General features: G+C 37.9%; 1 protein-coding gene across 2 annotated transcripts in view; it reads left to right on the forward strand.

The window, feature by feature from the left end:
* Nucleotides 1–27502, forward strand: part of lmbr1 (limb development membrane protein 1) — a 167836-nt gene that overhangs the window by 84650 nt on the left and 55684 nt on the right. For both annotated transcript variants that reach the window (XM_039753618.1, XM_039753619.1), the window contains 3 exons: nucleotides 7015–7141; nucleotides 7601–7669; nucleotides 8497–8561. In XM_039753618.1, coding sequence (XP_039609552.1) covers nucleotides 7015–7141; nucleotides 7601–7669; nucleotides 8497–8561 — 261 coding nt within the window. The remainder of the gene's footprint in view (nucleotides 1–7014; nucleotides 7142–7600; nucleotides 7670–8496; nucleotides 8562–27502) is intronic.

Consider the following 27502-nt stretch of genomic DNA (forward strand, 5'->3'; position numbering starts at 1 on the left):
CCAATAGCAGTGGTTTTGTTTGTTAACTTCACCATTCACATAAAAGTTTGCCTCATCACTAAACAAAATCTTCTGCGTAAACTGAGGGTCCTGTTCCAATTTTTGTTTTGCCCATTCTGCAAATTCAGTGCGCCGATCTGGGTCATCCTCGTTGAGATGCTGCAGTAGCTGGAGTTTGTAAGGGTGCCATTTGTGAGTAGCTAATATCCACCGAAGGAATGTTCGACTAATGCCACTCTCCAGTGACATGAGGCGAGTGCTACGCTGTGGGCTCTTGCTGAATGAAGCTAGGACAGCCACTGATGTTTCTTCATTAGTGACAGTTTTCATGCGTCCACATTTTGGCAAATCCAACACTGAACCAGTTTCACGAAACTTAGCAAGCAGTTTGCTAACTGTAGCATGGGAGATGGGTGGTCTTGTTGGGTGTCTTGCATTGAAATCTGCTGCAATGACCCGGTTACTGCGTTCACCAGACATCAACACAATTTCTATCCGCTCCTCACGTGTTAACCTCTGCGACATGTCAATGGCTGTAAACAAAGAGAAACTTGTAAATAACTCATGAAAGAATAAAGTTACGTTAAAACCAAGCACACCATTGTTTTCTTGTGAAATTCCCAATAAGTTTGATGTGTCACATGACCCTCTTCCTATTGAAAAACAAAAGTTGGATCCAAAATGGCCACCATGGTCACCACCCATCTTGAAAAGTTTTCCCCCTCACATATACTAATGTGCCACAAACAGGAAGTTAATATCACCAACCATTCCCATTTTATTAAGGTGTATCCATATAAATGGCCCACCCTGTATATATGTATATATGTATGTATATGTATATATATGTTTATATGTGTGTGTGTGTGTATATATATATATATATATATATATATATATATATATATATATATATATATATATATATATGCCAGCAACACTCATGACAACACAATTACTTTGTCAATCATGTTATGTTATTATTAAAATGTTTCCTTTTCTTTTTCATTACTTCTTTAGCACAGTACTTTTCTGCTGCGAAGTGCGGGTATTTTGCTAGTACTGAATATAAGCAGAGTGTTTGTGGTATAAGCACTAGAACATAAACACATTATATTATTACTGGCAAGGACAATTCATTTAGCCATGGAAGTGTATTACCTCTATAGAGGATTGCTAGTAGAAATTACAATGTTTACACGTGTATGGCACTATTGCCAAGAAAACAGTTAGAAAAAAAGAATTTCTTCTGTCTCAATTATACATCTAACCAAATTAGCCAAATTAAATAGTGGTCACATATATACCAAATGCATCAAGGGAAAACCTTCCACTTGAAAGAGCCATTTGTGACAAAGTGTACAGTAGCTTGTAAGTCGGTAATGCATACTCCTCTTTGGGTTTTGTGGAAACCACTGCTGAAATCACTGCATATATGGTAGTAAGCACTCATGGCATATAGAACAATGTTTCATTTCAGCAGTTTTCTGGAGGGGACAAACAATTAGATAAAGATGGAAGACCCAACAATAATATTGATTTCTGTGCATACAGGGAATTATGACATGTATACCCGTGTCTATATATCATAACATCTACATGATGTTATGGAATCATGGAATATAAAATGGGTTGGAAGTTGGATTAAGCAGGTCCCACTGCCACACAAATAGGCAATATACATAAACAAAGTGCTGTAAAGGTTTGGCTTGAAGTAGGAAAATGTACAAAGCATTTGTCATCATTTCAAAGTCATCAGAATCGCAAACATATGAAATAAATGTATTCTTTATATATTGTTTAGAACACTTACTGACTACAGTCCCTTTACTTTGGTTATGCTACATAAAGCAAGAGAAAAACAGGCAAAGTTAATTCTAATGTTCCTCCATATGTGGACTTCTGCCTGTGACCTGCAGTCAGTAATACTTACTGCTTACTTTTCAGAGAAGTACCAAAATAACACACCGGGACTGGAATATTTGGGCCACCATCCTCACTCTTTTTTTTTTTTGATAAGTGAAAATAATTGTATTTTGTGCAACGCAAAATTGGACTAGAGCTCCAGCTAACATCTATTTTGCTAATCAATTAGTTGGTTGAATATTACTTCAGTTAATCGATTAATTAGGAGTTTAAAGTAATGCAACATTTCACAAAAGAGCATACAATTTATTTTAAAATTAGTTTCCTTAATTGCATAATGTTCTCTTTCATAACAGTAATACAAATACGCTATGAAATTGCATTTGGCAAAAAAGTATAACAAATATTCTTGCTAATCACTGTAAGATTTAGGTTTACACTTTCAAATTTGTTATAAACATAAAGGAGAGGAGAGCTGAAACCATTGTTGAGTATCAACATAAATTCCCAGAGTGTATTGTTTTATTTTATCCCCTAGGTGGCAGCAAAGATCACAAGATGAACTTAGGATCATTTAGAGTCGTGCAATGACTCATGGCTCCGTTTGGAACCAGCCACTTGGATGTGTGTCAAATTGTCCGTATGTCATTCACAAAGTGTACAGGTCATTGCATTTGGGTCTCGTGTGGGTCATTGGAAAGGATAATTTAACTGCCAGTACAGACACTACAAATCGATTTTCGAGACTTTCTGGTCCATGTAAGGCAGTATGGCAGTGTTTTGTCAACCACTGGGTCTCACCACTAGTAATTTGCGAGTGGGTCACCTAATCCAGTGTTTCTTAACCACTAGGCCGTGACAAAAGTTGCCTCTGGTGGGTCGTGGGTTGCTGTTAGTTTGCTGATGGGTCACCTAAGTGATGGGAAACGCTTTTCTATATGTTTCCCAGATTCTAAATGAGCTTGTTTCCCTATGGGTGTGGTTTGCAGTTGCTTCTAGTGGGTAGTCAATGAATTTTAAAAGATGAAACTGGGTTGCAGGGCCATAAAGGTTGAGAAACACTGGTGTAAGGAAAAATAGTGCAGGCTGAAGGCATAAAATAGTCACATGGAGCAGTGCCATTCAAAACAAAAATTAAAGTTCCCTTCAAGACTTAGAAAACATGAGACAAAATAAATACTGATGGCCAAAATGAGTTTTCTCTTTAGGGTTGTTGAGCTCACTGGCTTCTTCTTTGCATCAAATTAAGCTGTTTGATGTTGTCTGTGAGTGTAGTATAGATGTCATTGTGTGCCTCGCCAGAACATAGAGAAGAGATTATGTCTCCCACCTGGCTTAGCAGTGCCTGGGACTTTCCCAGGATATACTATGGATGATTGTTGGATGTTTCCTACTGCAAGTTGCAACTATCACCCAGGAAAGCATAGTAAAATAGTAATGTAACTATATATTTCCATGTTGTTTCAATTTTAACAATTTAACCTAGTTTTAACATCCTGGGTTTTCCTTATGAATTTTTCTTTGATCCATCATTCAGTGCTGTGCAACCTATATTTTCAAAGATTAAATTCTAAGCAATTCTGCAATCACAAGTTTCCCCATACTCAGTAATTGAGGACTTGTAGGCTACAATATATAAGGTAGGAAACAGTTCTGGATGTGGCACTAGTCCCCAGCCAGGCATACAACATGTATTATCCAATAGTTTTTAATAAACTTAACCTGCACATCCTTAGTATGTAGGAGGAACCATGGAACACATAAAGATACATCCATTTAGATTAGGGGAAAATATGAAAACTCCACAAAGACAGTGAGTAAAGTAATGTTCAGTCTCCTGGAGCTATTAAGGCATCAGCACTTTTAAAGATTTAGATCCAATTATTAACTGTATATATTGTCATTATGACTTATACCATGTATTTGTTTTTTAAAATGTGGTTCTGTAATCCACTAGTGTATTAATAGCATACCAATTATTAACTGTATGTACAGTGCATCCGGAAAGTATTCACAGCGCATCACTTTTTCCACATTTTGTTATGTTACAGCCTTATTCCAAAATGGATTAAATAAATTTTTTTCCTCAGAATTCTACACACAACGCCCCATAATGACAACATGAAAAAAGTTTACTTGAGGTTTTTGCAAATTTATTAAAAATAAAAAAAACTGAGAAATCACATGTACATAAGTATTCACAGCCTTTGCTCAATACTTTGTCGATGCACGTTTGGCAGCAATTACAGCCTCAAGTCTTTTTGGATTTGTGAATTTCCCCTTGGGATTAATAAAGTATCTATCTATCTATCTATCTATCTATCTATCTATCTATCTATCTATCTATCTATCTATCTATCTATCTATCTATATCTATCTATCTATCTATCTATCTATCTATCTATCTATCTATCTATCTATCTATCTATCTATCTATCTATCTATCTATCTATCTATCTATCTATCTATCTATCTATCTATCTATCTATCTATCGAATATGATGCCACAAGCATAGCACACCTAGGCTTGGCCAATTTCGCCCATTCCTCTTTGCAGCACCTCTCAAGCTCCATCAGGTTGGATGGGAAGCATCAGTGCACAGCCATTTTAAGATCTCTCCAAAGATGTTTAATCGGATTCAGGTCTTGGCTCTGGCTGGGCCATTCAAGGACATTCACAGAGTTGTCCTGAAGCCACTCCTTTGACATCTTGGCAATGTGCTTAGGGTCGTTGTCCTGCTGAAAGATGAACCGTCGTTCCAGTCTGAGGTCAAGAGCGCTCTGGAGCAGGTTTTCATCCAGGATGTCTCTGTATATTGCTGCAGTCATCTTTCCCTTTATCCTGACTAGTCTCCCAGTTCCTGCCGCTGAAAAACATCCCCACAGCATGATGCTGCCACCACTATGCTTCACTATAGGGATGGTATTGGCCTGGTGATGAGTGTTGCCTGGTTTCCTCCAAACGTGATGCCTGGCATTCACACCAAAGAGTTCAATCTTTGTCTCATCAGACCAGAGAATTTTGTTTCTCATGGTCTGAGAGTCCTTCAGGTGCCTTTTGGCAAACTCAAGGCAGGCTGCCATGTGCCTTTTACTAAGGAGTGGCTTCCGTCTGGCCACTCTACCATACAGGCCTGATTGGTGGATTGCTGCAGTGATGGTTGTCCTTCTGGAAGGTTTTCCTCTCTCCACAGAGGACCTCTGGTGCTCTGACAGAGTGAACTTCGGGTTCTTGGTCACCTCCCTGATTAAGGCCCTTCTCCCCCTATCGCTCAGCTTAGATGGCCGGCCAGCTCTAGGAAGAGTCCTGGTGGTTTCGAACTTCTTCCACTGACGGATGATGGAGGCCACTGTGCTCATTGGGACCTTCAAAGCAGCAGAAATTTTTCTGTACCCTTCCCCAGATTTGTGCCTCGAGACGATCCTGTCTCGGAGGTCTACAGACAATTCCTTTGACTTCATGCTTGGTTTGTGCTCTGACATGAACTGTCAGCTATGGGACCTTATATAGACAGGTGTGTGCCTTTCCAAATCATGTCCAAACAACTGAACTGAACAATTTTGAGCTTCATGGCAAAGGCTGCAAATACTTATGTACATGTGCGTTCTCAATTTTTTTATTTTTAATAAATTTGCAAAAATCTCAAGTAAACTTTTTTCAACGTTGTCATTATGGAGTGTTGTGTGTAGAATTCTGAGGAAAAAATGAATTTAATCAATTTTGGAATAAGGCTGTAACATAACAAAATGTGGAAAAAGTGATGCGCTGTGAATACTTTCCGGATGCACTGTATTTCCATTAATTCCTGTTGCATGTAGTTGATTTATAAAATGTGGCTCTGTAGACTAGAAGTGTACTTTTAAGTATATCTACTACACGAAAAAGGAAGTAATGGTCCATATCTCCATTTCAGAATATCTTTAAATGAGTAATTCAGTTAATTTGGCATTTATAATATGAATTACAGTTCTGGAATCTTTTTAATAGAAAAATAGAAAAAAATATTGTTTCTTAATGGTGTGGTTTGTGTTGATTGTTTTGCTGAAAATGCCTTTCATGATGAAAGCACTACCAAGTAACTTTTTATAAGGTACACACATCTGAAGTACATAAAAAGCAAACAAACAAGCAAAAAACAAAAATCTGTTAGAATGTGGTGTGAATGCTTGACAACAAAGATATAAAAAGATATTCAGCTGTTGTTTTCCCAGTTTATCTTACAATATTTTGGAAAAAGTATACTATGAACATTATGTCAGGAATTGTGGTGTTTGCAGTTCACAGGAGTACTTTGTCCCTCATACTAGTAGATAAAGGCTTTCTTATTTAAAATAATTACCTTTGCTTTATAAGTCGTTCTCTTATATATATATATACATATGTTTGTACTAATACAAAGACTGTATTTACATGACAAGATCTTAGATGTACTATGTATGTATACATATTATTTTGAATTGAATTCATTACCTAATTCTCAATTTGTTCTAATGTGACTAAATCACGTAATTAAAAGCTTTGGCACTATTTAGAAATTTAATTTAGCATTGCAGAGAATTGTTTTTTTAATCCAAGTAAGTACACTAATGATTACACTTGTTCGCATTTCATTTGGTGTGATACTTTTCTATTGAAAGAGTCCCTAAATTCTTTAAATTTATTTGTATGTTTGGAATTAAAATGTGATTACCATACTAAGACAAACAGAGTGCGAGTGTGTTACCTTCACTTCAAATAAACTTTCACCAACATATTTCCTTCAAATACTGTAGAATAAAATGCCTTTTATTACCACTTTGATGTAAATGTGTTGTTGTTCTAAAAGAACAGAGAAAAACAGAGAAGCTTGGATTACTAGGATCTTCCCATGACCATAGAAATAAACTCTGTGCACCTAAATGTACATATGAGCCCATATAAAAAAAGATTCAATATATTTGCATGAATACTACTTTGTAAATACTATCACTTTTGTAACCTCCATAGCTGTCCTACATACATACATTTAGGCTACTGCCTTTCAGATCAAGTCAGCTGCATTTCTAATGTACCCTCACTCCAACTGAATTTGTCCTTGCTTTTATTTTAGAAAAATATAAAAAACATCAGTAACAAGTGAAACATTTTTCCTTTTATATCCTACACAGGGAATTAAGGCTCGAATTTTGGAAACATTTGTTATGCTTATATTGCTTGGCTTGCTCATTTTGGGAATTGTTTGGGTGGCTTCAGCTCTGCTTGATAATGATGCAGCAAGCAAGGAATCTCTGTATGGTATGTATTTGCTTTTTAACTTTGATCATTTTCAAAATGCCCTCTCTGTTTTGAGTAGTATTGTTCTTGCAAATTATATATTTTCAAGCTAACAACATATTCTCTTGCAACAGAAAACTTACTACGATGTTTAATTATTAAAATTGACAGTTGTTGTAAGGTAGAAATCATCCCAGGACAAGGAGCCAGTCCATTGGAGAGCCCATGCATACAACCACCCACTCATTTGGCAAAAAGAAGCTATCATAGTATACTGTTACCTTTACACATGTTAGCCATTACTCTTTACAACCTGGCATCCCCCTGTAGTGTATTTACTATACACTGTATAAAGCAAGATGTAAAAAGAGCAAGATTTTCAGCCAATATAATATCATAATGCCATGTTTTATTTTTATGACATGAGAATTTCATGTTATTGCATATTAACAAATGTACTTGTTTTTTTGTTTCCTGCAGACCTTTGGGAGTTTTATCTCCCTTATTTATATTCTTGTATTTCATTAATGGGAGGCCTACTTCTGCTTTGTAAGTATAGTTAACATTATACAGTGCATCCGGAAAGTATTCACAACGCATCACTTTTTCCACATTTTGTTATGTTACAGCCTTATTCCAAAATGGATTAAATTCATTTTGTTCCACAGAATTCTACATACAACACCCCATAATGACAATGTGAAAAAAGTTTACTTGAGGTTTTTGCAAATTTATTAAAAATAAAAAAAACTGAGAAAGCACATGTACATAAGTATTCACAGCCTTTGCCATGAAGCTCAAAATTGAGCTTAGGTGCATCTTGTTTCCCCTTATCATCTTTGAGATGTTTCTGCAGCTTAATTGGAGTCCACCTGTGGTAAATTCAGTTGTTTGGACATGATTTAGAAAGGCACACACCTGTCTATATAAGGTCCCACAGCTGACAGTTCATGTCAGAGCACAAACCAAGCATGAAGTCAAAGGAATTGTCTGTAGACCTCCGAGACAGGATTGTCTCGAGGCACAAATCTGGGGAAGGTTACAGAAAAATTTCTGCTGCTTTGAAGGTCCCGATGAGCACAGTGGCCTCCATCATCCGTCAGTGGAAGAAGTTCGAAACCACCAGGACTCTTCCTAGAGCTGGCTGGCCATCTAAGCTGAGCGATAGGGGCAGAAGGGCCTTAGTCAGGGAGGTGAGCAAGAACCCAATGGTCACTCTGTCAGAGCTCCAGAGGTCCTCTGTGGAGAGAGGAGATCCTTCCTGGAAAAAGTGATGTGCTGTGAATACTTTCCAGATGCACTGTATGAAATTATTTTTTTATTTAATCTTTAAAGTATTATTGATATATCATAATCTGTTTTTCTTATGTGTTCAGTATGCACACCTGTTGGTCTCTCCAGGATGTTTACAGTAATGGGCCAGTTATTAGTAAAGCCAACAGTAAGTAACTGAAATGTTTTTAATTTTCTAAATTTTGTTTTTTGGCATTTTATGTAATCACTATTATATAAAAAAAAACGGGACGAGATGAGACGAGACCTGTTCAGGGAAACAAGACGTGACCTTCTCAGAAAGACAAAAGACACTTTCACATCCCACAAGACTAGACTTTGTGCCAAGAGATTTAACCATACCCGGGGCTGGAAAAAGACAAAGAAGAATGTCGTAAAGAATTCCAAAACTTTGGCGCTATACACATGCAGAGTAGGTTAGAGATAATGGAAGTAGGAAAATTCGAAAGTCTCAAAAAAAAAAAAAAAATTATAGTAAAGATCACATTAGTGCAAACAAACGGAATATATTGCTCTGTGAAATAACAAAACAGCGAAAACAGGTTGAATAGTGTTTGAACATGTCTGGGGAGAAGAGAGACAAGGCAGTGAAACAAAAGTACAGCTGCTGTACTGGCTTTTAAAAGTTTGAAGTGCCGCACAAGATTCAGATCACACGGCAAGCCAACAGCTGATCGAGCAAAGACAAGGTAAAAAATGTATTTGTTTCCCATTGTATTACTGTTTAAGAGGGGTTTCAGAGGACCAACCACGTCTCCTTGGGGTGCATTCAGCCCCCCTCTTCACAACAGCGTGTAGCGATGATGGGGAGGGGGATGGCCGAGCGAAGCGAGCAGGGGGCAAAGCCCCTAGTGATTTTAAAAGCTAAGTGTGTCTGTAATTGTTGCCTAGATATATTAGGAGCATAATATAATGTAAAGTATGTCTGTGTCATTTTTGTTCAAAAAATAATAACTTAATCTGTTGAAACATGAACATTCCTATTATAGGTCAGAATGAGTTGGATGCTTGAACATTAGAACAATTATGATGAGAACAAATCAAACCCAATAAACTCTTCAGTTCAGCTTTATTTTCCGAAAAAACATCAAGTTGAGATTTAAAAACCTCAAATAAAATCCTATTCTCCTATTGCACTATTTAGCAATTTTTTCATGTATTTATGGTTCATTGCAAGAAGAAAAACTTTTTAATATTTGCAAAATCTGCCCTCAAGAAATTTCTAACCATATCCCAATGTTCTTGCCTGAATTAATTTTAAAGGAACAGCTGGTATCCACTGCCTAAATTCCTTTCATAATTTTAAACACTTTGATCATGTGACCTGTTAAACTTTGTTTACATACCCTTTCTTAGTCCTAGAAAAACCGTAGTTGCTCTCCTCTGGAATTTCTATATCTCTGTTATATGTGTAATATAGAGACCTAATATATATGCAGTAATCCAGCTGATGGATCACTAGTGCATTGCATAAGTTAAACATAAGCTTGACACATCATGGTATATACCCTAACATACTATTAGCCTTCTTGATTGCTTCTTTACACAGCCTGGATGTTGATAGTGATGAGTCCACTATGACTCCTAGGTACTTCTCATCAGGTGTAATTTCAGATTTTAGACCTCTCATTGTTTATTCAAATCTAAAATTTCTGCCTCCTATATGTAATACCTTACATTTTCTTAAATTACATTAAACTTCATCTTGGTTTCATCTGCCACAGGTCAATCCAAGCCTATATAATATCCAAGTCTGCTCTGTTCAGTACTTGCATGGACTGGGTGTTGGGCAGGGTCGTGGGGTCGAGCGGCTGTGAGGCATCTGTTGATGAATAAAGATTCATTGATCTTGTTTGTCTCTCTCTCGCGCACGTATGTGTTTGTCTCTCTCTCGTGCGCGCGTGTGTGTTTGTCTCTCTCTCTCGCGCATGTGTGTGTTTGTCTCTCTCGTGCGCCTGTGTGTTTGTTTCTTTCTCGCGCACCTGTGTGTGTGTGTGTGTGTGTGTATATGTGTGTGTGTGTCTCTCTCACACACACATGCCTGTTTGTGTGTGTCTCTCTCTCTCTCTCTGCACAAGGAATGTACAGGGAGAGACTGAACACGTGCGGCCCCGCGCATGCGCACTTCACCAGGAGAAGCACACAGGGGTTTTATTAAAGAGGATCTGAATCATTTATATACATTAAAAATGCCAACATCCTCAGAACACCACTTTTAACATCAAAACAATTTGAGAAGGTTCCTGGCACCATAACCCTTTACTTTCTACAACCTAAATTTCCATTTAATTTATTTAAATGCTTAATCTCTTGTGTGGGAACTTATCAAATACCTCCTGAAAATCAAGATAAATAATATTATATACACTTCTCTGATCACATCCTTTTATTTTTTTCTTATAGAATTCTAGCATTATAGTAAAATGTGACCTCTGCCATTTTAGTAACAGTTTAGTCTCCTTTAATTGTTCATTATTGTTTAATTAGCAGAAGGATTCATCCAAGGTGATTTGTAAAACTCAAATATACAATCCCATATATAAAATACAGTCATATGCAATATATGCCATACAGTACATTTCAGTGATTAGGAAGTCGAAGGTTAACCAGTAGTAGAGAACAAAGTCTAAAGTTTATTATAAAAAAAATGTAGTCACAATGTAGGTTGAAAACTTGCAGTCTAATAAAACCAGAGCTCCTTAATGGTCAATTTAGTGGCAAATCAACATTGACCTTGCTTTTCTTTTGAAATGCCGACCAGAAAATCATGTATACAGAACAATGTGGGAAGATGAGACATCAAAGCAATTAAGTTGGTGGTAGCTGCTGCCACCATCTACTGGCTTATAAAAGTTTTACAGTTGGTAAGCAGAGGTAGGGGCATACAAGCTACAATCAGCTGTAGCACTGCCACAGATTTCATGGTGCCATTTATATGGTTTTATCTGCACAGTATGCTTTCACACATGCACTTGTACTGGTGTGCAACTAATTAATAAATTATCAACTGACTGTGTTAAAAGAAGAGGTTCAGCTAGCATTATATGATGTATTTAATTGCACAGAAAGCTGCTGTATGCCATTGCAGTGACCTACAAAGCTTTCCCAGCCTTGACAGTTGCTTTTATCTTTTTTTTAAATAAGATATTGATTTGTGAGCATTGGGCAAAAAAGATTCCAACAATGCATGATATTTCCTTGCTCTCTCTCTCGCTATAAATATAAATGTATATAAAATGTATACATATATGTATATGTGTACATATATTTATACTAATAAAAGGCAAAGTCCTCACTGACTGACTAACTGACTGACTCACTCACTCACTGACTCATCACTAATTCTCCAACTTCCTGTGTAGGTAGAAGGCTGAAATTTGGCAGGCTCATTCCTTACAGCTTACTTACAAAAGTTAGGCAGGTTTCATTTCGAAATTCTACGCGTAACAGTCATAACTGGAACCTACTTATGTACATATATACGGCCATAGCCTGCAGCTCGGTTGACGTGTGAGGCGGAGTTGCGTCCCTCATCGTCACGCCTCCCACGTAATTGAGTGCCTGCCCATATAAGGCCGTCCATTAGCGGTAATCCAATAGAAACACTCTGCCGCTAAATAATCGCGGGTGAAGGACTGTGCTTATGCAAACGAAGATGAGATAGTCAGGGTGGTGTTTGGCACAAAATCAGCAAAAGTGCGAGAGAAACTTTTAATTGCCAGGTCTTAGCTAACATTAAATAAAGCCATGGACATCGCACGAGATAGCACAAGCATAGCTGAGAACCTTCGAAGCATGTACTCCGAGCGGCTCACGTGAACTGACTGTGAACGCAGTATGCAGAGAACAAGGAAGAGCTCCAAAGAGCGCCGAACAAAAAATACATTACACAATTGAGAATGCAGCAAAAGAATATGAAGTGAGTGACGCATACAAGCATATTCATAAGTGCAGCTACTGCGGAAACAAAGCACGGTGTAAACCATAAGTTTAAATTAAGTTTATAGACATGCTGCCGCTGGCGTTTGTCATGCCTACGATGAATACGATATTCACGAGATACAAGTTTAATGAGAAGACGCGGGGTATAAACAAGACTTTGGATCACTTTTGCCTCGGTTCATAACCACACACTCGGTATATGAACAAGCCAGTTTCCCTTTAGGTTTGTACATGTTCAGTCTCTCCCTGTGCATTTCCTGTGCAGCGAGCGAGAGAGAGAGCGCGACACACACACACAGGTGCGTGCGTGAGAGACACACACACACACACAGAGGCGACGAGACAGACACACACACACACGCACACACAGGCGTATGAGACAGAGACACACACACACACACACACACACATGCGAGACAGAGGCACACACACAGGCGCTCCAGGCTGAGGAAAGAGAGTGAGAGAGGGAAGGCTGGACACATAAGGTAGAAAAGGCTTGTTTTTGTTTTCCGTTCTGTTTACAGCGATCGGTTCATAGCATGCATTGTGGCAATGTTACTTTTCTTGGTGGTTTATTAAATTACGGATTTTTCAAATGTTCATTTTTTTTCCCTGTGCCTAAAAACCAGGGTTCCCATGCGTCCTGGAACACCTGAAAATTTTGAGGGTTATTTTTCAGTCATTGAAATGACCTGGAAACTGATCGAAATGGCCAAATGTCCTGGAAATAATCTTTCTTGTCCTGGAATTTTATTTCTGTTTTCGCTTTTTAATTTTTCTGTTTGAAACAGCTTGCTGTTCGTAAGTCTAGATATGATGACAGCTGAGCTTGGTCGTGGCCTCTGCTGCGCAGTGTCTCCACCTACTGAGACATGTATAGGCAATTATATTTGAGTTTTGACCCTCGTTGGTCTAGCTTGTCAGTAGCTGACAGGAGAACAACAGAACATCAGTTCATCACTTGAAATTTCTGCTGAGTGCATGACTGTAAGTATGACCACAGTGCATATGGTGCAACTGACAGTTTTGTTACTTCATACCGTCTGATGTGGATCCAGGTCGCATATTAAACATGTCAAGTAAATTGGCGATGCTAATTTCTGTTAGCCTGTTAATGGCAATTCCCATTAGGTGTTAGCATAGTACTAATTGTCTAATGACGGTAATCAGAATCAGAATACTTTATTGATCCCGGAGGAAATTGCTTAATCAATCTAAAATCATTTTCTAGGCCTACATGGTCCCACTGTTAAGCAAATAAATTCAGTGGACCAAACCTAAAACAGCACGAACATGATAACAGTCTTAAAAAGAATTAGACTAAGAGCTACTGCTTACATTTAAAACAAATAGGGCTTAGGCTACTTGAAGCCTACATATAAATGCCTGTTCTTGTGTGTTTGTGTAGGTTCGTGTGATATCTTTGCAGCCGAGCAATCGCCACACAATAAATATTACTTGGCTTGTGCCGTTTATTTGCACAACTGAACACGCTTAACAGCTCCTGGCTCAACTTCTTATTCCTGCTTGCTTCCATTATTCCACAGAACGTTAGCTCCCGCTAGAGGAATTATATGGGTATGCTTTCACATTAAGTTTACCATAGTTAGCCTACAGAAAATCTGTACTGGATCAGTATTTCTATTTAGCCTACATTTTTGTACATTACTGTATTTAATGTTTTTGACACTAATAGGCAGTGTTTCAGGAAAAATAGTAGCCTATAATGGTTAATTTAGAGAATGTATTTCTAATTACAGAAGTGAGGGAAAACAGAATCATGTCAAGGAGGTGTACGTTTAAGGAGGAATGGAAGATAAATCCTGAGTTCAGGGACTGGATAGGACATGTGACAGATAATGTACATCGGGCATACTGCAAGATATGCAAGAAAGCTTTTGATGTAGGCAACATGGGCTTTTCTGCTGTTAAAAGCCATGCCAAAGGACAGGGACACAAGAGGGTTCATGTCAAGTCAAGGCACAGGACCACGCATGACTGATTTCATCAATCAATCTCCCACCCCCCAAAATTCTGAAGCTAGCAGACAGGTAGCAGAATCAGAGAGTCAAGGAAGCAGCGAGGTCCAGCCATCAACTTCTGCAACTCCACCTCAATCTACACCCTCAATTGGAGCTCATTTTTCAAGTGAAGCTGTTTTAGAAGCAGAGATCAGCTGGGTGATTAAAGTGGCCCTTTCCAAATATTCTTTCGATTCCTGTTCAGATATGGGTTCATTGTTTCACCTGATGTTTCCAGATAGTGAAATTGCCCAAAAATTCTCATGTGGTGTAACAAAAGCAGCGTATCTGATGTGTTTTGGCCTTATTTCAGAGACAAGCTAGTGAAAGATATTAGACAGTCCAACTGCTATACCATTTCATTTGATGAATGCCTCAACAAAATAACACAGACCGAGCAGATGGATGTGCTTGTGCGGTACTGGAGTGATAATGAAGAAAAGGTAGTTGTGCATTATCTGGACTCCCAGTTTCTAGGGCACACACAATCAGAGAAGCTTGTTGAGAGCATTAAAGTTTCCCTCTCTCCACTTGATCCAAACAAGCTCCTGCAAATCTCGATGGATGGACCAAGTGTCAACAAAAGATTTTTGATATTATTTGAAGAAGACTGGTCTAAGGAAGCCCCAGATATTAGAAGCTTGATAAACCTAGGAACCTGTGGTCTTCATACAGTTCATGAAAGCTTCCAACAAGGCGAGAAGGAAAGTGGATGGAAGATAGGTGACAAACTAAGAGCCCTTTGGCAGCTTTTTCATGACACACCAGCCAGACGGGATGACTTTATTGAAATTACCAAAACATCAACATTCCCTCTAAAATTCTGTGCTCACAGGTGGGTGGAGGACTTGCCAGTGGCAGAGAGAGCACTTAAGATGTGGCCACATGTTGAAATATTTGTCGACAATTACAAGAAACTGCCAAAGAGTAAAATGCCAACGTCAACATCATACACTGTGGTCAGAGAGGCTGTTGGTGACCCCCTTTTTGAGGCAAAGTTACAGTTTTTTGCCTATGTGGCAAGGCAGCTGAGACCCTTTCTTGAGACTTTCCAGACTTATGCCCCCATGATCCCATTTTTGGCAAAAGACCTTCAGGCCCTTCAGAAGAGTTTGATTTCATGCTTTATGAAGAGGGAGGTACTGGATAACATCAAAACACCTGTCCAAATGCTTAAAATTGATGTACTGGACAAAACACTCCATTTGCCACTGAAAGAGGTGGATCTTGGCTTTGCCACCAAACAAGCTCTTTAGAAAGCCTCAGAGATGTTGCTTGAAAAACCGCTGCCGGGTCAACAATTCCGGAGAGAATGTGTAGCCTTCCTGTCCGCAACAGCAGAGAAACTGCTGGACAAATGCCCTTTGAATTATGCAGCAGCAAGGCACATGGCATGCCTAGATCCAGTAACTATGATCAGCGATGAAAGGCGTGCCATCTCCATGTTTGAGAAGCTCTCACAGCTGCTTCTTAACGCCAAATGGCATACAGCAGAGGACTGTAACCAAATCCTGAGTGAGTACAAGATGTTCCTCACTGAAATGGTGCAGCACCATAAGGAGGAATTTCAAGGGTATAGAAGTAGCTCCTGTCGGCTGGACACATTCATGGGAAGATTTGCTGGTGACAAAGCAGAGTACACAATTCTGTGGAAATCAATGAAAGACCTGTTCACATTGTCACATGGGCAAGTAGCAGTCGAAAGAGGGTACTCTGTGAATAAGGACATGCTGGTTACAAATCTGAAAGGAAGGACTCTGATGTCTCTTCGCTTAATCCAAGATTCTTTGACTGGTGGCTCATTTGATGGAGTATTACCAAAGCCCCTCCTGCAGCATTGCAGAAATGCCAGGATGCGATATGTCAAATACCTTGATGATGAAAAAAAGAAGAAAAAGGAAACTGAAAATGACAAGCAAAGAGAGGAGCTCCGCTCTGAAATCACAAAAGTGGCAGCAAAGAGACAGAAAATAATCACTAGCATTGAGGCAATATAAGAAGAAGCAGATGCAATGGCAGAGAAGGCTGAGAGAAAACAGGACTTTACACTGCTCACAAAATCTAATGCCTATCGTAAAGTGTTGCTGAAAAAAAGAAAGAGGTCATCGGTCTGGATGCAGTTTTATCAGACCTCAAGGAGCAACACCAGCATTGTTTCTAAACCTAGGCCTACACCAGATGCCTTTTTCATAGGTTACACTACAGTGACTTAATAGATTGTTTTTTTTCCAATATACTGGACTTCAGGCTCTTATCCTTTGTTCCTAGTATTCTTTCTAGTTTAACCAAGTTTTCAACTCAGGAATTGATGGCAAGGCTATCATGATTTAAAATGGATGTATTTTGCTTCTTTTCCCACAAAGATAAGTTCTTTATTATAATCTTTGTCGTTGACTTATGCAAATTCTACAGCTGCTGTATTCCCAGTAAAGCTACCAGTTGAAAGTTAACTTTGACTTTGTTTTGTCGCGTGCCAGTTGTTGCATATATTAGTGTTATAGGCATCATACACATATAGGCAATAAATTGGCTTTATGCAGTTTTGTTTAATACAAACATTGTACATAAATTTATTTGATACAAACAATGACATAACATGTAATATGCAAGTAACATTTACTGAAATTAGGTCACTATGGTAGCCTATTTCATGGTGTTGATCAACACCTCTATACTGAACATGATGGAATTGCTCAGTATATGTCAGTGTTTGGATAGTTTTCCACAATCCAAGAGGCATTTATTTCTTTAAAAGAGTTTTGCAGTTTAAAACAGTGTGTAACAAAAAGAGGTCAAATAACTCCATTATACATCAGTGCATTAATTGGTGTTGCCTTTATGTAATTTAGCATATCGGTGACACTAAGTCCCTGCATAATCAAAAAGAAATTAAAATGGCGTTAAGCCTGCGACTAAAGTGTATGACTGTATGACCAGATCCAGTCATGAATTTCTGGAAAAAGCTCCTGGAAATGTCCTGGAAAATGATTCCTTAAAAAGAGTGGGAACCCTGAAAACCCATTAAAAAAAAAGTGTTTTTAGCGAGAAGTTCCTAGCTCTATAGGGTGAACTATTGCAGGGTTGGTTTTCTCTGTTGTTCAAGGTTTTCTCAGTGTTATTCAATGTTTTTACATTTAGTTTACTATTACACTGTGCATTCTATGGTATAATTAACTATATTTGTGCTTAAAAACTAAAAAAAAATATTTACATACAGTTCATACTGTCTGGAGTGGATTAATTGTATTTACATACAATCCTATGGTGGAAATTGCTTCGGTTCATGACCAAATCGGTTTACGACCAGAGTTTTGGAACAAATTATGGTTGTGAACCGAGGTTCCACTGTATCAGAATATTACAAATAGGCCTTCTTCAGGGAACAACTAATAGGTTACAATCTACAGATGTTCTACAGCAATTAAAGTAAATTAAGCCTTGCAAGTTGAAAGAAACAATTTATACAGGTGTCCTGACTTACATTGGTCGACAAAAGCAAGTTTCATTTTCTACTAACAGTCTCAGTTTCTTCTGACAGTGATCCTTACAGAAACAAATAATGTGATGAATAGACTTTTTGCCATGTTTGTGTGTTAAGATAATATTAAATCAAAAAGGCCTATAACACAGCCCTTAACAGGTGTACTTTTTATTCCTTCTGCTTAGATTTAGAAGAGTAGATACAGATTGTAAGGTGTTTTCTTCTATGCAGACTTATGTCTGAAATTTAGGTCTGTTTTAACATCAGTGTTCTTTGGGGTGACACATTAAGAGTAACATGCATTATGTATTCAGATTTCTTTGTAAAGTATCGATCCATTTATTTTTTTGAAGTGAAAATACCTGCATTACATAAAAAAATATGCATTATTAAAAAAAATAAAAACTTATATGTGTTAATGCATCACTGTATTATTTCACAGATGTGTTGCCTTTTCTTGCAAAGAAATTGCCTGCTCCTGTTGGTGTAACATCATGCAAGCACATCTCTGTCCATCTGGTAACAGCTAGATGGAAAGAGATTAAACACATTCATAATGTGTAATCTAGTGAAAACAACTGAATAAAAGTTATAAATAAATAAAAAGTTATAAATAAATAAAATGTAAATTTAATCTGGACAGATTACAATCACAGCAAACCAGTGATCATCGCAGCAGTTCTGGGTGTAAGGCAAGAACTGGTGGGCTTTTTATCAGCTTGGTGACACAGTGCTCTGTAAATGCTGTCTCTGTGTCTTCTCTCTGGTGGTCAGGGGGTTATTTTTTATAGCTGGCTTCTGCAGGGGCCTCATGTATAATGCTGTGCGTAGAATTCACACTAAAACATAGTGTATGGATAGAAACAGAAATTTTTGTACGCACAGAAAAAATTCAGATGCAAATAACTGTGCGTAAACAAAGTTTCATGCACTTCCCCTTTATAAATCCCAATCAATAGGAATTTTAGCGCACACATACATGCTTACAGCCCAACTCTGACTCCTCCCAGAATTTTGCACATTTAAATATGCAAATCAATGTAAATAGTTCCTTTCGTTCGGTATTTTATTTAAAGGCAATGGTAAAAACACATATAAAAAATAAGATTTTCACCAAATGCGAAGTTGAGGTCTTGCTCAGTGAAGTGGAGGCAAGGAAAAACATTAAATTTGGTTACTTAGGCAGTGGTGTGAACAACAGACAGAAATTGAAAGTTCAAGTTCAGAAAGTCACACAGTGCCCAAAATAAAAATAAAGTGGTCAGATGTCAAATTCGACATGAACAGGTGAGTGTCATATGGAAGTGTATTAGGGCCACAGAGAAAAAAAATAGTGACATGGTGAAGAAAAAAAAATGTCTATGTCGAGATTAAAGTCAAAATGTCCACTAATCTCGTAGTTTACTTTCTAATTAAAATAGAATGTCATAAACCTCATCTTAAAATCAGTGTTTAATTTACTAGAGTTTCTTAAATCCCATCATAACTAAAGTAGCATGTTAAATGATTCATATTCTATGTGTTCCCAGACCCAGTTGTTAATTGCTACTTGCCTGTTAAGCGGGCTTTCTCTTACGCAGACAGAGGTGCTTAGGCAGTGATCACCACACAGAATACATTACATGCTCTCTGAACATTTTAGAATTCTAAGATGTATACTTGATATCATTTTCATCAAGAAATACATTAAAGCATGTATTATACATGTGGGGGCACAGTGGCACAGCTGTAGCAATGAGCGAGCACCCCGTCCAGGGATTGTTCCTGCCTCCCCCAAAATGCATGCTGGGATGCGCGCTACCCTCGATGGTATAATTAATTGCAGCAGAACTGCGTGTATCCGATGTACTAACCCCCAATTCCTGTCTTTCTGTTTTCTTTCTCCACGTAAACAATCAGCATGTGATAACCATCAGTAATAAATGTTAAACCAGCTGTTAGTTTGGAATGACGATTCTTCAAATGTTTTAAGGAACACTGAAAAATTTTTGTTACACATGTTTAATTATTTCATCCATCCATCCATCGTGGCGCCAGTCCCAGCAAGCATAGAGTTCAAGAACAATCTCTGGACGGGGTGCCAGTTCATTGCTACCACTGTGCCACTACATGTTTAATTATTATTAACAGTATACATTATTTAAATTAAGTGAACAATTTATCTGTAAAATGTAATATACATACTTTAATATGTTTCATCCTAAAAATAATATCAGTTATACATCCTAGTGTTTCAACGGCTGATAGCTCTTGGAAATCTAAATAGACTTAGAAGCCAGTAGTCATCATCTGTAAATATGTGCTCTTTTCTATTGAATTGAATTGAATTTCTTTATTGTCATTGTATGGTACAGTGAGATTCAATATGCAACTCCTCCCTAAACATGTTTTCCTTTTAAAATGAGAAAAAAAGATTAAAAAAAAACAATGGAAAATATACAGTATAATAGCATCAGAACAATGTACAGTGGTATGAAAAACTATTTGCCCCCTTCCTGATTTCTTATTCATTTGCATGTTTGTCACACAAAATGTTTCTGATCCTCAAACACATTTAACCATTAGTCAAATATAACACAAGTAAACACAAAATGCAGTTTTTAAATGATGGTTTTTATTATTTAGGGAGAAAAAAAAGCCAAACCTACATGGCCCTATGTGAAAAAGTAATTACCCCCTTGTTAAAAAATAACCTACCTGTGGTGTATCACACCTGAGTTTAATTTCCGTAGCCACCCCCAGGCCTGATTACTGCCACACCTGTTTCAATTAAGAAATCACTTAAATAGGAGCTACCTGACACAGAGAAGTAGACCAAAAGCACCTCAAAAGCTAGACATCATGCCAAGATCCAAAGAAATTCAGGAACAAATGAGAACAGAAGTAATTGAGATCTATCAGTCTGTTAAAGGTTATAAAGCCATTTCTAAAGCTTTGGGACTCCAGCAAACAACAGTGAGAGCCATTATCCACAAATGGCAAAAACATGGAACAGTGGTGAACCTTCCCAGGAGTGGCCGGCCGACCAAAATTACCCCAAGAGCGCAGAGACGACTCATCCGAGAGGTCACAAAAGACCCCAGGACAACGTCTAAAGAACTGCAGGCCTCACTTGCCTTAATTAAGGTCAGTGTTCACGACTCCACCATAAGAAAGAGACTGGGCAAAGACGGCCTGCATGGCAGATTTCCAAGACGCAAACCACTGTTAAGCAAAAGAACATTAGGGCTTGTCTCAATTTTGCTAAGAAACATCTCAATGATTGCCAAGACTTTTGGGAAAATACCTTGTGGACTGATGAGACAAAAGTTGAACTTTTTGGAAGGCAAATGTCCCGTTACATCTGGCGTAAAAAGAACACAGCATTTCAGAAAAAGAACATCATACCGACAGTAAAATATGGTGGTGGTAGTGTGATGGTCTGGGGTTGTTTTGCTGCTTCAGGACCTGGAAGGCTTGCTGTGATAGATGGAACCATGAATTCTACTGTCTACCAAAAAATCCTAAAGGAGAATGGCTGGCCATCTGTTCGTCAACTCAAGCTGAAGCGATCTTGGGTGCTGCAACAGGACAATGACCCAAAACACACCAGCAAATCCACCTCTGAATGGCTGAAGAAAAACAAAATGAAGACTTTGGAGTGGCCTAGTCAAAGTCCTGACCTGAATCCAATTGAGATGCTATGGCATGACCTTCAAAAGGCGGTTCATGCTAGAAAACCCTCAAATAAAGCTGAATTACAACAATTCTGCAAAGATGAGTGGGCCAAAATTCCTCCTGAGCGCTGTAAAAGACTCATTGCAAGTTATCGCAAACGCTTGATTGCAGTTATTGCTGCTAAGGGTGGCCTAACCAGTTATTAGGTTCAGGGGGCAATTACTTTTTCACACAGGGCCATGTAGGTTTGGATTTTTTTTTTCTCCCTAAATAATAAAACCATCATTTAAAACTGCATTTTGTGTTTACTTGTGTTATATTTGACTAATGGTTAAATGTGTTTGATGATCAGAAACATTTTGTGTGACAAACATGCAAAAGAATAAGAAATGGGGAAGGGGGCAAATAGTTTTTTTTTTAGTCGAACACAACAAAATGATCAAATATTGCTGTGTTTCTGGTCAGTTTCTTGGAAGTTTCATGGCTTTAGGATTTAATAGCAAATGCTGGCCAGTGAAATGTGGCAAAAGTAACACTCTGTTTGTAATGCATTACATTTTATTATAGGTAACTGTATAACATATTTAGTTAGTTTTTAGTAAGTAATTATTTAGTAAGTAACTAAGTTACTGTTACAAGTAACATTCTTCAACTCTGCTTGCCAAAAAAAGACACCACTTCCACTTGTTTCAGTCAGATGCAACTTTTCCCAGATTTGGGGAAATGGTCACAAACACCACAGTAATTAATTTGCACCTGCACAGCATGCTTGGCTAGCCAAAATGACCGACAGGTGGCGCTTGTAATAAATTAGTTATAAATGAAACTGTTTCATATAATCTCTTTATTGTGAATGTTCAGACCTGCTTAGTATTGCAAATTCAGCCATAATAATAGGACAGAGTGATGCAAAAAACAGAGCAAATGGCTGCAGGTTTACATCATCAACATACATGACAGTGTTTGGCTAAGAACATCCATTAAATTAAAAGTAGAAATGGTGCACAAAAGTTTGCAAGCACAAAGAGATTCTGAAACAATTCTTGACTTACCCCGTGTAGTGTGAATGGTTCCATCCTACACTCTGGGCACTTGTAGTTTATGGATGTGTTAATATTGATGCAACTACAGCATATGCTATGTGATGTCTAGTGGAGTTTTTTTGTTTGCAAACTTAATTCTTTGAATAAACTGTGCTCCATTAAATATTGTATAGTATAGCAATTTCTGAAGCCCTTCTAGTTTACCAGGATTTCAGTAATAAGCACATTATGTAATGTGGTTGACAATAACCAAAGCATACTGTATATTTCTATATGACACAGGTTAAAGTCAGAGCATCTTCATATAAATGTAGCTGCTGTAAGTTTTATTTTTCTGCTTCAGTTAAGTGAGGTGAATACAAAGTCAGATTGATCCAGATCTAGGGGATAAGTAAGGGAATGTACATACATTTACAATTTTGCCCATAACTTTACATACCCTGGCAGAATGTATTAAATATTGGCCATTGTTTGTAAAATGTAAGTATTCATGCAGAAAGCTTTTGTTTTAATTAGGGAGTGTGCTCAGGGAAAGCAGTTTATTATCACATAATTGTATGTGCCCTTTTAAAATCATAACGATAGCTAAAATCAAGTTTACATACCCTTGAATGTTGGGGCTGGTAATATGCACACAGGTTGACACACAGAGGTTCAATCCATTCATCCATTTTCCAACCCAGGGGGTCTGCTGGAGCCAATCCCAGCCAACACAGGGCACAAGGCAGGAACCAATCCCGGGCAGGGTGCCAACCGACAGCAGGACACACACAAACACACACACAAACACACGCACACACTAGGGCCAATTTAGAATCGCCAATCCACCTAACTTGCATGTCTTTGGACTGTGGGAGGAAACCGGAGCGCCCGGAGGAAACCCACGCAGACACGGGGAGAACATGCAAACTCCACGCAGGGAGGACCCAGGAAGTGAACCAGGGGGTCTCCTAACTGTGAGGCAGCAGCGCTACCACCCACACAGGTTCAAATTAAGGGTAACTAAGTGAGAGTGATCACACCTGTAATTTCTTTGATTGTAATCAGTATCTGTGTATAAATATTCAATTTAAATTTGTGTAGAGTTGCACTGGGAAAGCAAAAGAACTGTCAAAGGACCTGTGAGAAAATGTTGTTGAATTATATAAATCATGAAAATGATATAAAAAGATATCCAGAGATCTGAAAATATCTGTCATGGGTGTTCCAACATGACAGTGATCTAAGATGCAAGGCCAAGTCAACTGTTCAGTGGCTATAACAGAAAAAGTGAAGGTGCTGGAGTGACTATCACAGTCTCCTGTCATCTGTATTATTGAGCCACTTTGGGGAGATCTCAAATGTACAGTTCATGCAAGACTAACCAAGAATTCATGTGACCTGGAAGCTTTTTGCCAAGAAGAATGGGCAGTTCTGCCACCAGAGAAAATCAAGAGCTTCTTCCACAACTATCACAAATGACTGCATGCCGTCATTGATGCTAAAGGTCGTAATACACAATATTAAGAACTAAGGGTATGCAAACTTTTGAACAGGGACAATCTCATTATTTTCCTTATTACTATGTGTTGTTTAATGGTTGTGCTATTTTGTGATGTCTTGTAGTTTAATTTGGATTCCATTAAAAGTAAATGAAATTAGTCATCTTTTCTTTAAAGTATGGTACACATCGTGCAAATTCTGCCAGGGTATGTAAAGTCTTGGGTACAACTGTATATCTGGGTATCAGGAACATAATGTACATTGCCAGTGGCTCACTTAAAGTCATAATTTATATTTCTTTATTGTTAGCATACAATTTCAACAACTTGACTAGCTGTTCTTCTATCACTGGCAATTGCTAACCGCTCGTTTTTTGTATAATTGTAAGTTCAAAAAAGAAATTGTCACATACAGTATAATACTGTGACAAAATGCTCCCAGAGTAAATATTGAGACTACACAATAATATACAGAACAATATATAATACAATGTAAGCTTTCAGATTTACAGTTGCATTTTTGACTGATTACAAGCCATACAAAATATAGACTTCCGCAGTGTGGATGTAAACCTGAAGGAGGTGCATTGTGTTTACAACTTGAACATTACAAACTTTAGTGCATTAGAAAACTTTGTGTAGAGCAAACCATTTAGACTAACACGGCTTATTAAACCTATCCACCAAACTTCTCTAAAATAACATTGAATTTTGAAGGTCCGTAAAATCATACTCGGTACCACGCAACACAATTTATTCCATGAGTCTGTGGTTCTCTGTGTAAACAAAAACTTTTTTTATTTTTTTATTTATTAATTTTATTACAATCAATACATAGCAATCAAGTTTTTACAAAAAAAAGAATTATGCTAAGAACAGATCGATCCCCACCCTTGAGAGAGAGAGCAAGCCAAACGGTGTAAAATTTAAGGCTTTAAAAATACCTAAATCAACAAATTCTCTGTGCTTTATAAAATCATTTCAAAATATTACTGATTAGATCCTGCCATGTTTTGAAAAAGTCTGCACAGATCCTCTAACTGAGTATTTGATTTTTTCCAATTTTAAATAATATAACACATCAGTTTCCCACTGACTTAAAAGAGGAGAGTTTGGGTTCTTCCAGTTTATCAGAATAAGTCTGCGTGCCAACAGTGTAGTGAATGCAATCACAATTTGTTTGTCTTTCTCCACTTTAAGACCCTCTGGAAGAACCCCAAACACAGCTGTTAATGGGTTAGGAGGGATTGTGAGTCCAAGACTGTCTGAGAGGTAATTAAAAATTTTTGTCCAGAATAATGTTAATTTGGTGCAGGCCCAGAACATGTGACCTAGTGAGGCTGGGGCTTGGTTGCAACGTTCGCAGGTTGGATCATGCCCTGGAAACATTTTGGAGAGTTTTAGTCGAGACAGATGTGCTCGATATATAATTTTGAGTTGTATAATTGTATGCTTTGCATATGGAGCTTGAGTGAATTCTCTGCATTGCTACTTTCCACTCCTTTTCTGATATATTAATTGAGAGGTCATTTTCCCAGTGTCCTCTTGGATCTTTGAAAGGAAGGGATTGTAAAAGGATTTTATATATTGTAGAGATGGAGTCTAACTCCTTGAAATTGAGCAATAATTTTTCCAGCGTGGATGAGGGTGCAAGATGAGGAAAATCTGGAAGGTTCTGTTTAACAAAGTTCCTGATTTGAAGATAGTGAAAGAAATTTGTAGCTGGAATGTTAAATTTGGAATGTAATTGTTCATAGGATGCAAAGACGTTGTCTATATAAAGATCTCTAAGCAAGTTAATTCCAAATTTTTTCCAGATATTAAAAACTGCATATGTTTGTGAGGGTTGAAAGAGGTGGTTCTTTTGCAGGGGTGCCACAGAAAGAAGCTTCTCCGTCTTAAAATGCTTTCTACATTGGTTCCAGATTCTAAGTGAGTGGAGCACAATTGGGTTATTAGTGTATTGCCGATAACGTGTGTTTATTGGAGCACAGAGCAAGGAATACAAAGAAGTACTGCAGGATTTTACTTCTATTGCGGTCCATGCCTGTGTATGTTCTTCTATTTGTGTCCAGGTTCTTATCGACTGTATATTTGCCCCCAGTAATAAAACTGGAAGTTAGGTAGAGCCATGCCGCCTTCTGCCTTTTGTCTTTGTAGGGTCGCTCTTTTGATGCGTGGATGTTTAGAATTCCAAATAAATGAGGTTATTGTTGAATCTAATTGCTTAAAGAACGATTTATTAATGTATATTGGTATGTTTTGAAATAAAAAAAGGAGCTTAGGAAGAATATTCATCTTAACAGTGTTAATTCTTCCAGCTAGTGTGAGATGAAGGGTTGACCATCTATGCAAGTCTTGTTTAATTTTTTCCATGCAGACGACGAAATTTTGTTGATAAAGAGCTTTATGTTTACTTGTGATGTTTACCCCGAGGTATTTAAACTGTTCTGCAATGATAAAAGGAAGGGTGTCTAATCTAATATTATATGCTTGCGAATTCACGGAAAGAGTACACTTTTATTCAGATTAATTCTGAGACCAGAGAGCTTTTGAAATTCTGTGAGTGCTGCTAAGACTGCAGGCACAGAATTTTCTGGGTCCGATATATACAGTACCATGTCATCTGCATATAATGAGATTTTCTGTTCCAGTCCTTCTCTGCTAATCCCCTTTATCTGATCAGTATTTCGACAATGTATTGCCAGTGGTTCAATGGCAATTGCAAACAGCAGTGGTGACAAAGGGCATCCTTGTCTTGTGCCACGCTCTAGTTTAAAGTAGTCTGAGCAAATGTTATTGATGCAAACTGAAGCTTCTGGGTTAGTATACAGTAATTTAATCCATGCACAAATGTTGGGCCAAACCCAAACTTCTCCAAAATAGTAAAAGGTATTTCCATTCAATCATGTCGAATGCTTTTTCTGCATCCAATGATAATAATATTTCTGGGGTGTTTGATTTAGTTGGTGAGTATATTACATTAAACAGGCGTCGAAGATTTGAAGATAAGTGTCGGCCCCTAATAAATCCAGTTTGGTCTTGTGATATTACTGAGGGAGCACTTTCTCCATCCTTCTAGCTATGATTTTAGAGAGTATTTTAACGTCGTTATTCAGAAGTGAAATTGGTCTGTATGATGCACATTGTAATAAGTCCTTATTTTGTTTTGGAAAGACAGTGATTAGTGCTTGGCGAAAGGTTTGTGGAAGAGATTGGTTATCTCTGGCTTCTGTAAATGTTGCTAATAGGAGGGAGCTAGCTGAGCGGAGAATTTCTTGTAAAACTCTGCAGGGTAGCCGTCAGGGCCTGCTGCTTTTCCACCTTGGAGTGACTTTATAGCATCCAGTAATTCTGATAATGACAGAGGTTTATCGAGTTCCTCCACACTAAAAGCGTCAATTTGTGGTATCTGTAATTTATCCAGAAATGCATTAGATTGTATATTGTCTTCTTTAAACTCA

Source organism: Polypterus senegalus, chromosome 5 (assembly GCF_016835505.1).
Source record: "Polypterus senegalus isolate Bchr_013 chromosome 5, ASM1683550v1, whole genome shotgun sequence".
NCBI lineage: Eukaryota > Metazoa > Chordata > Cladistia > Polypteriformes > Polypteridae > Polypterus > Polypterus senegalus.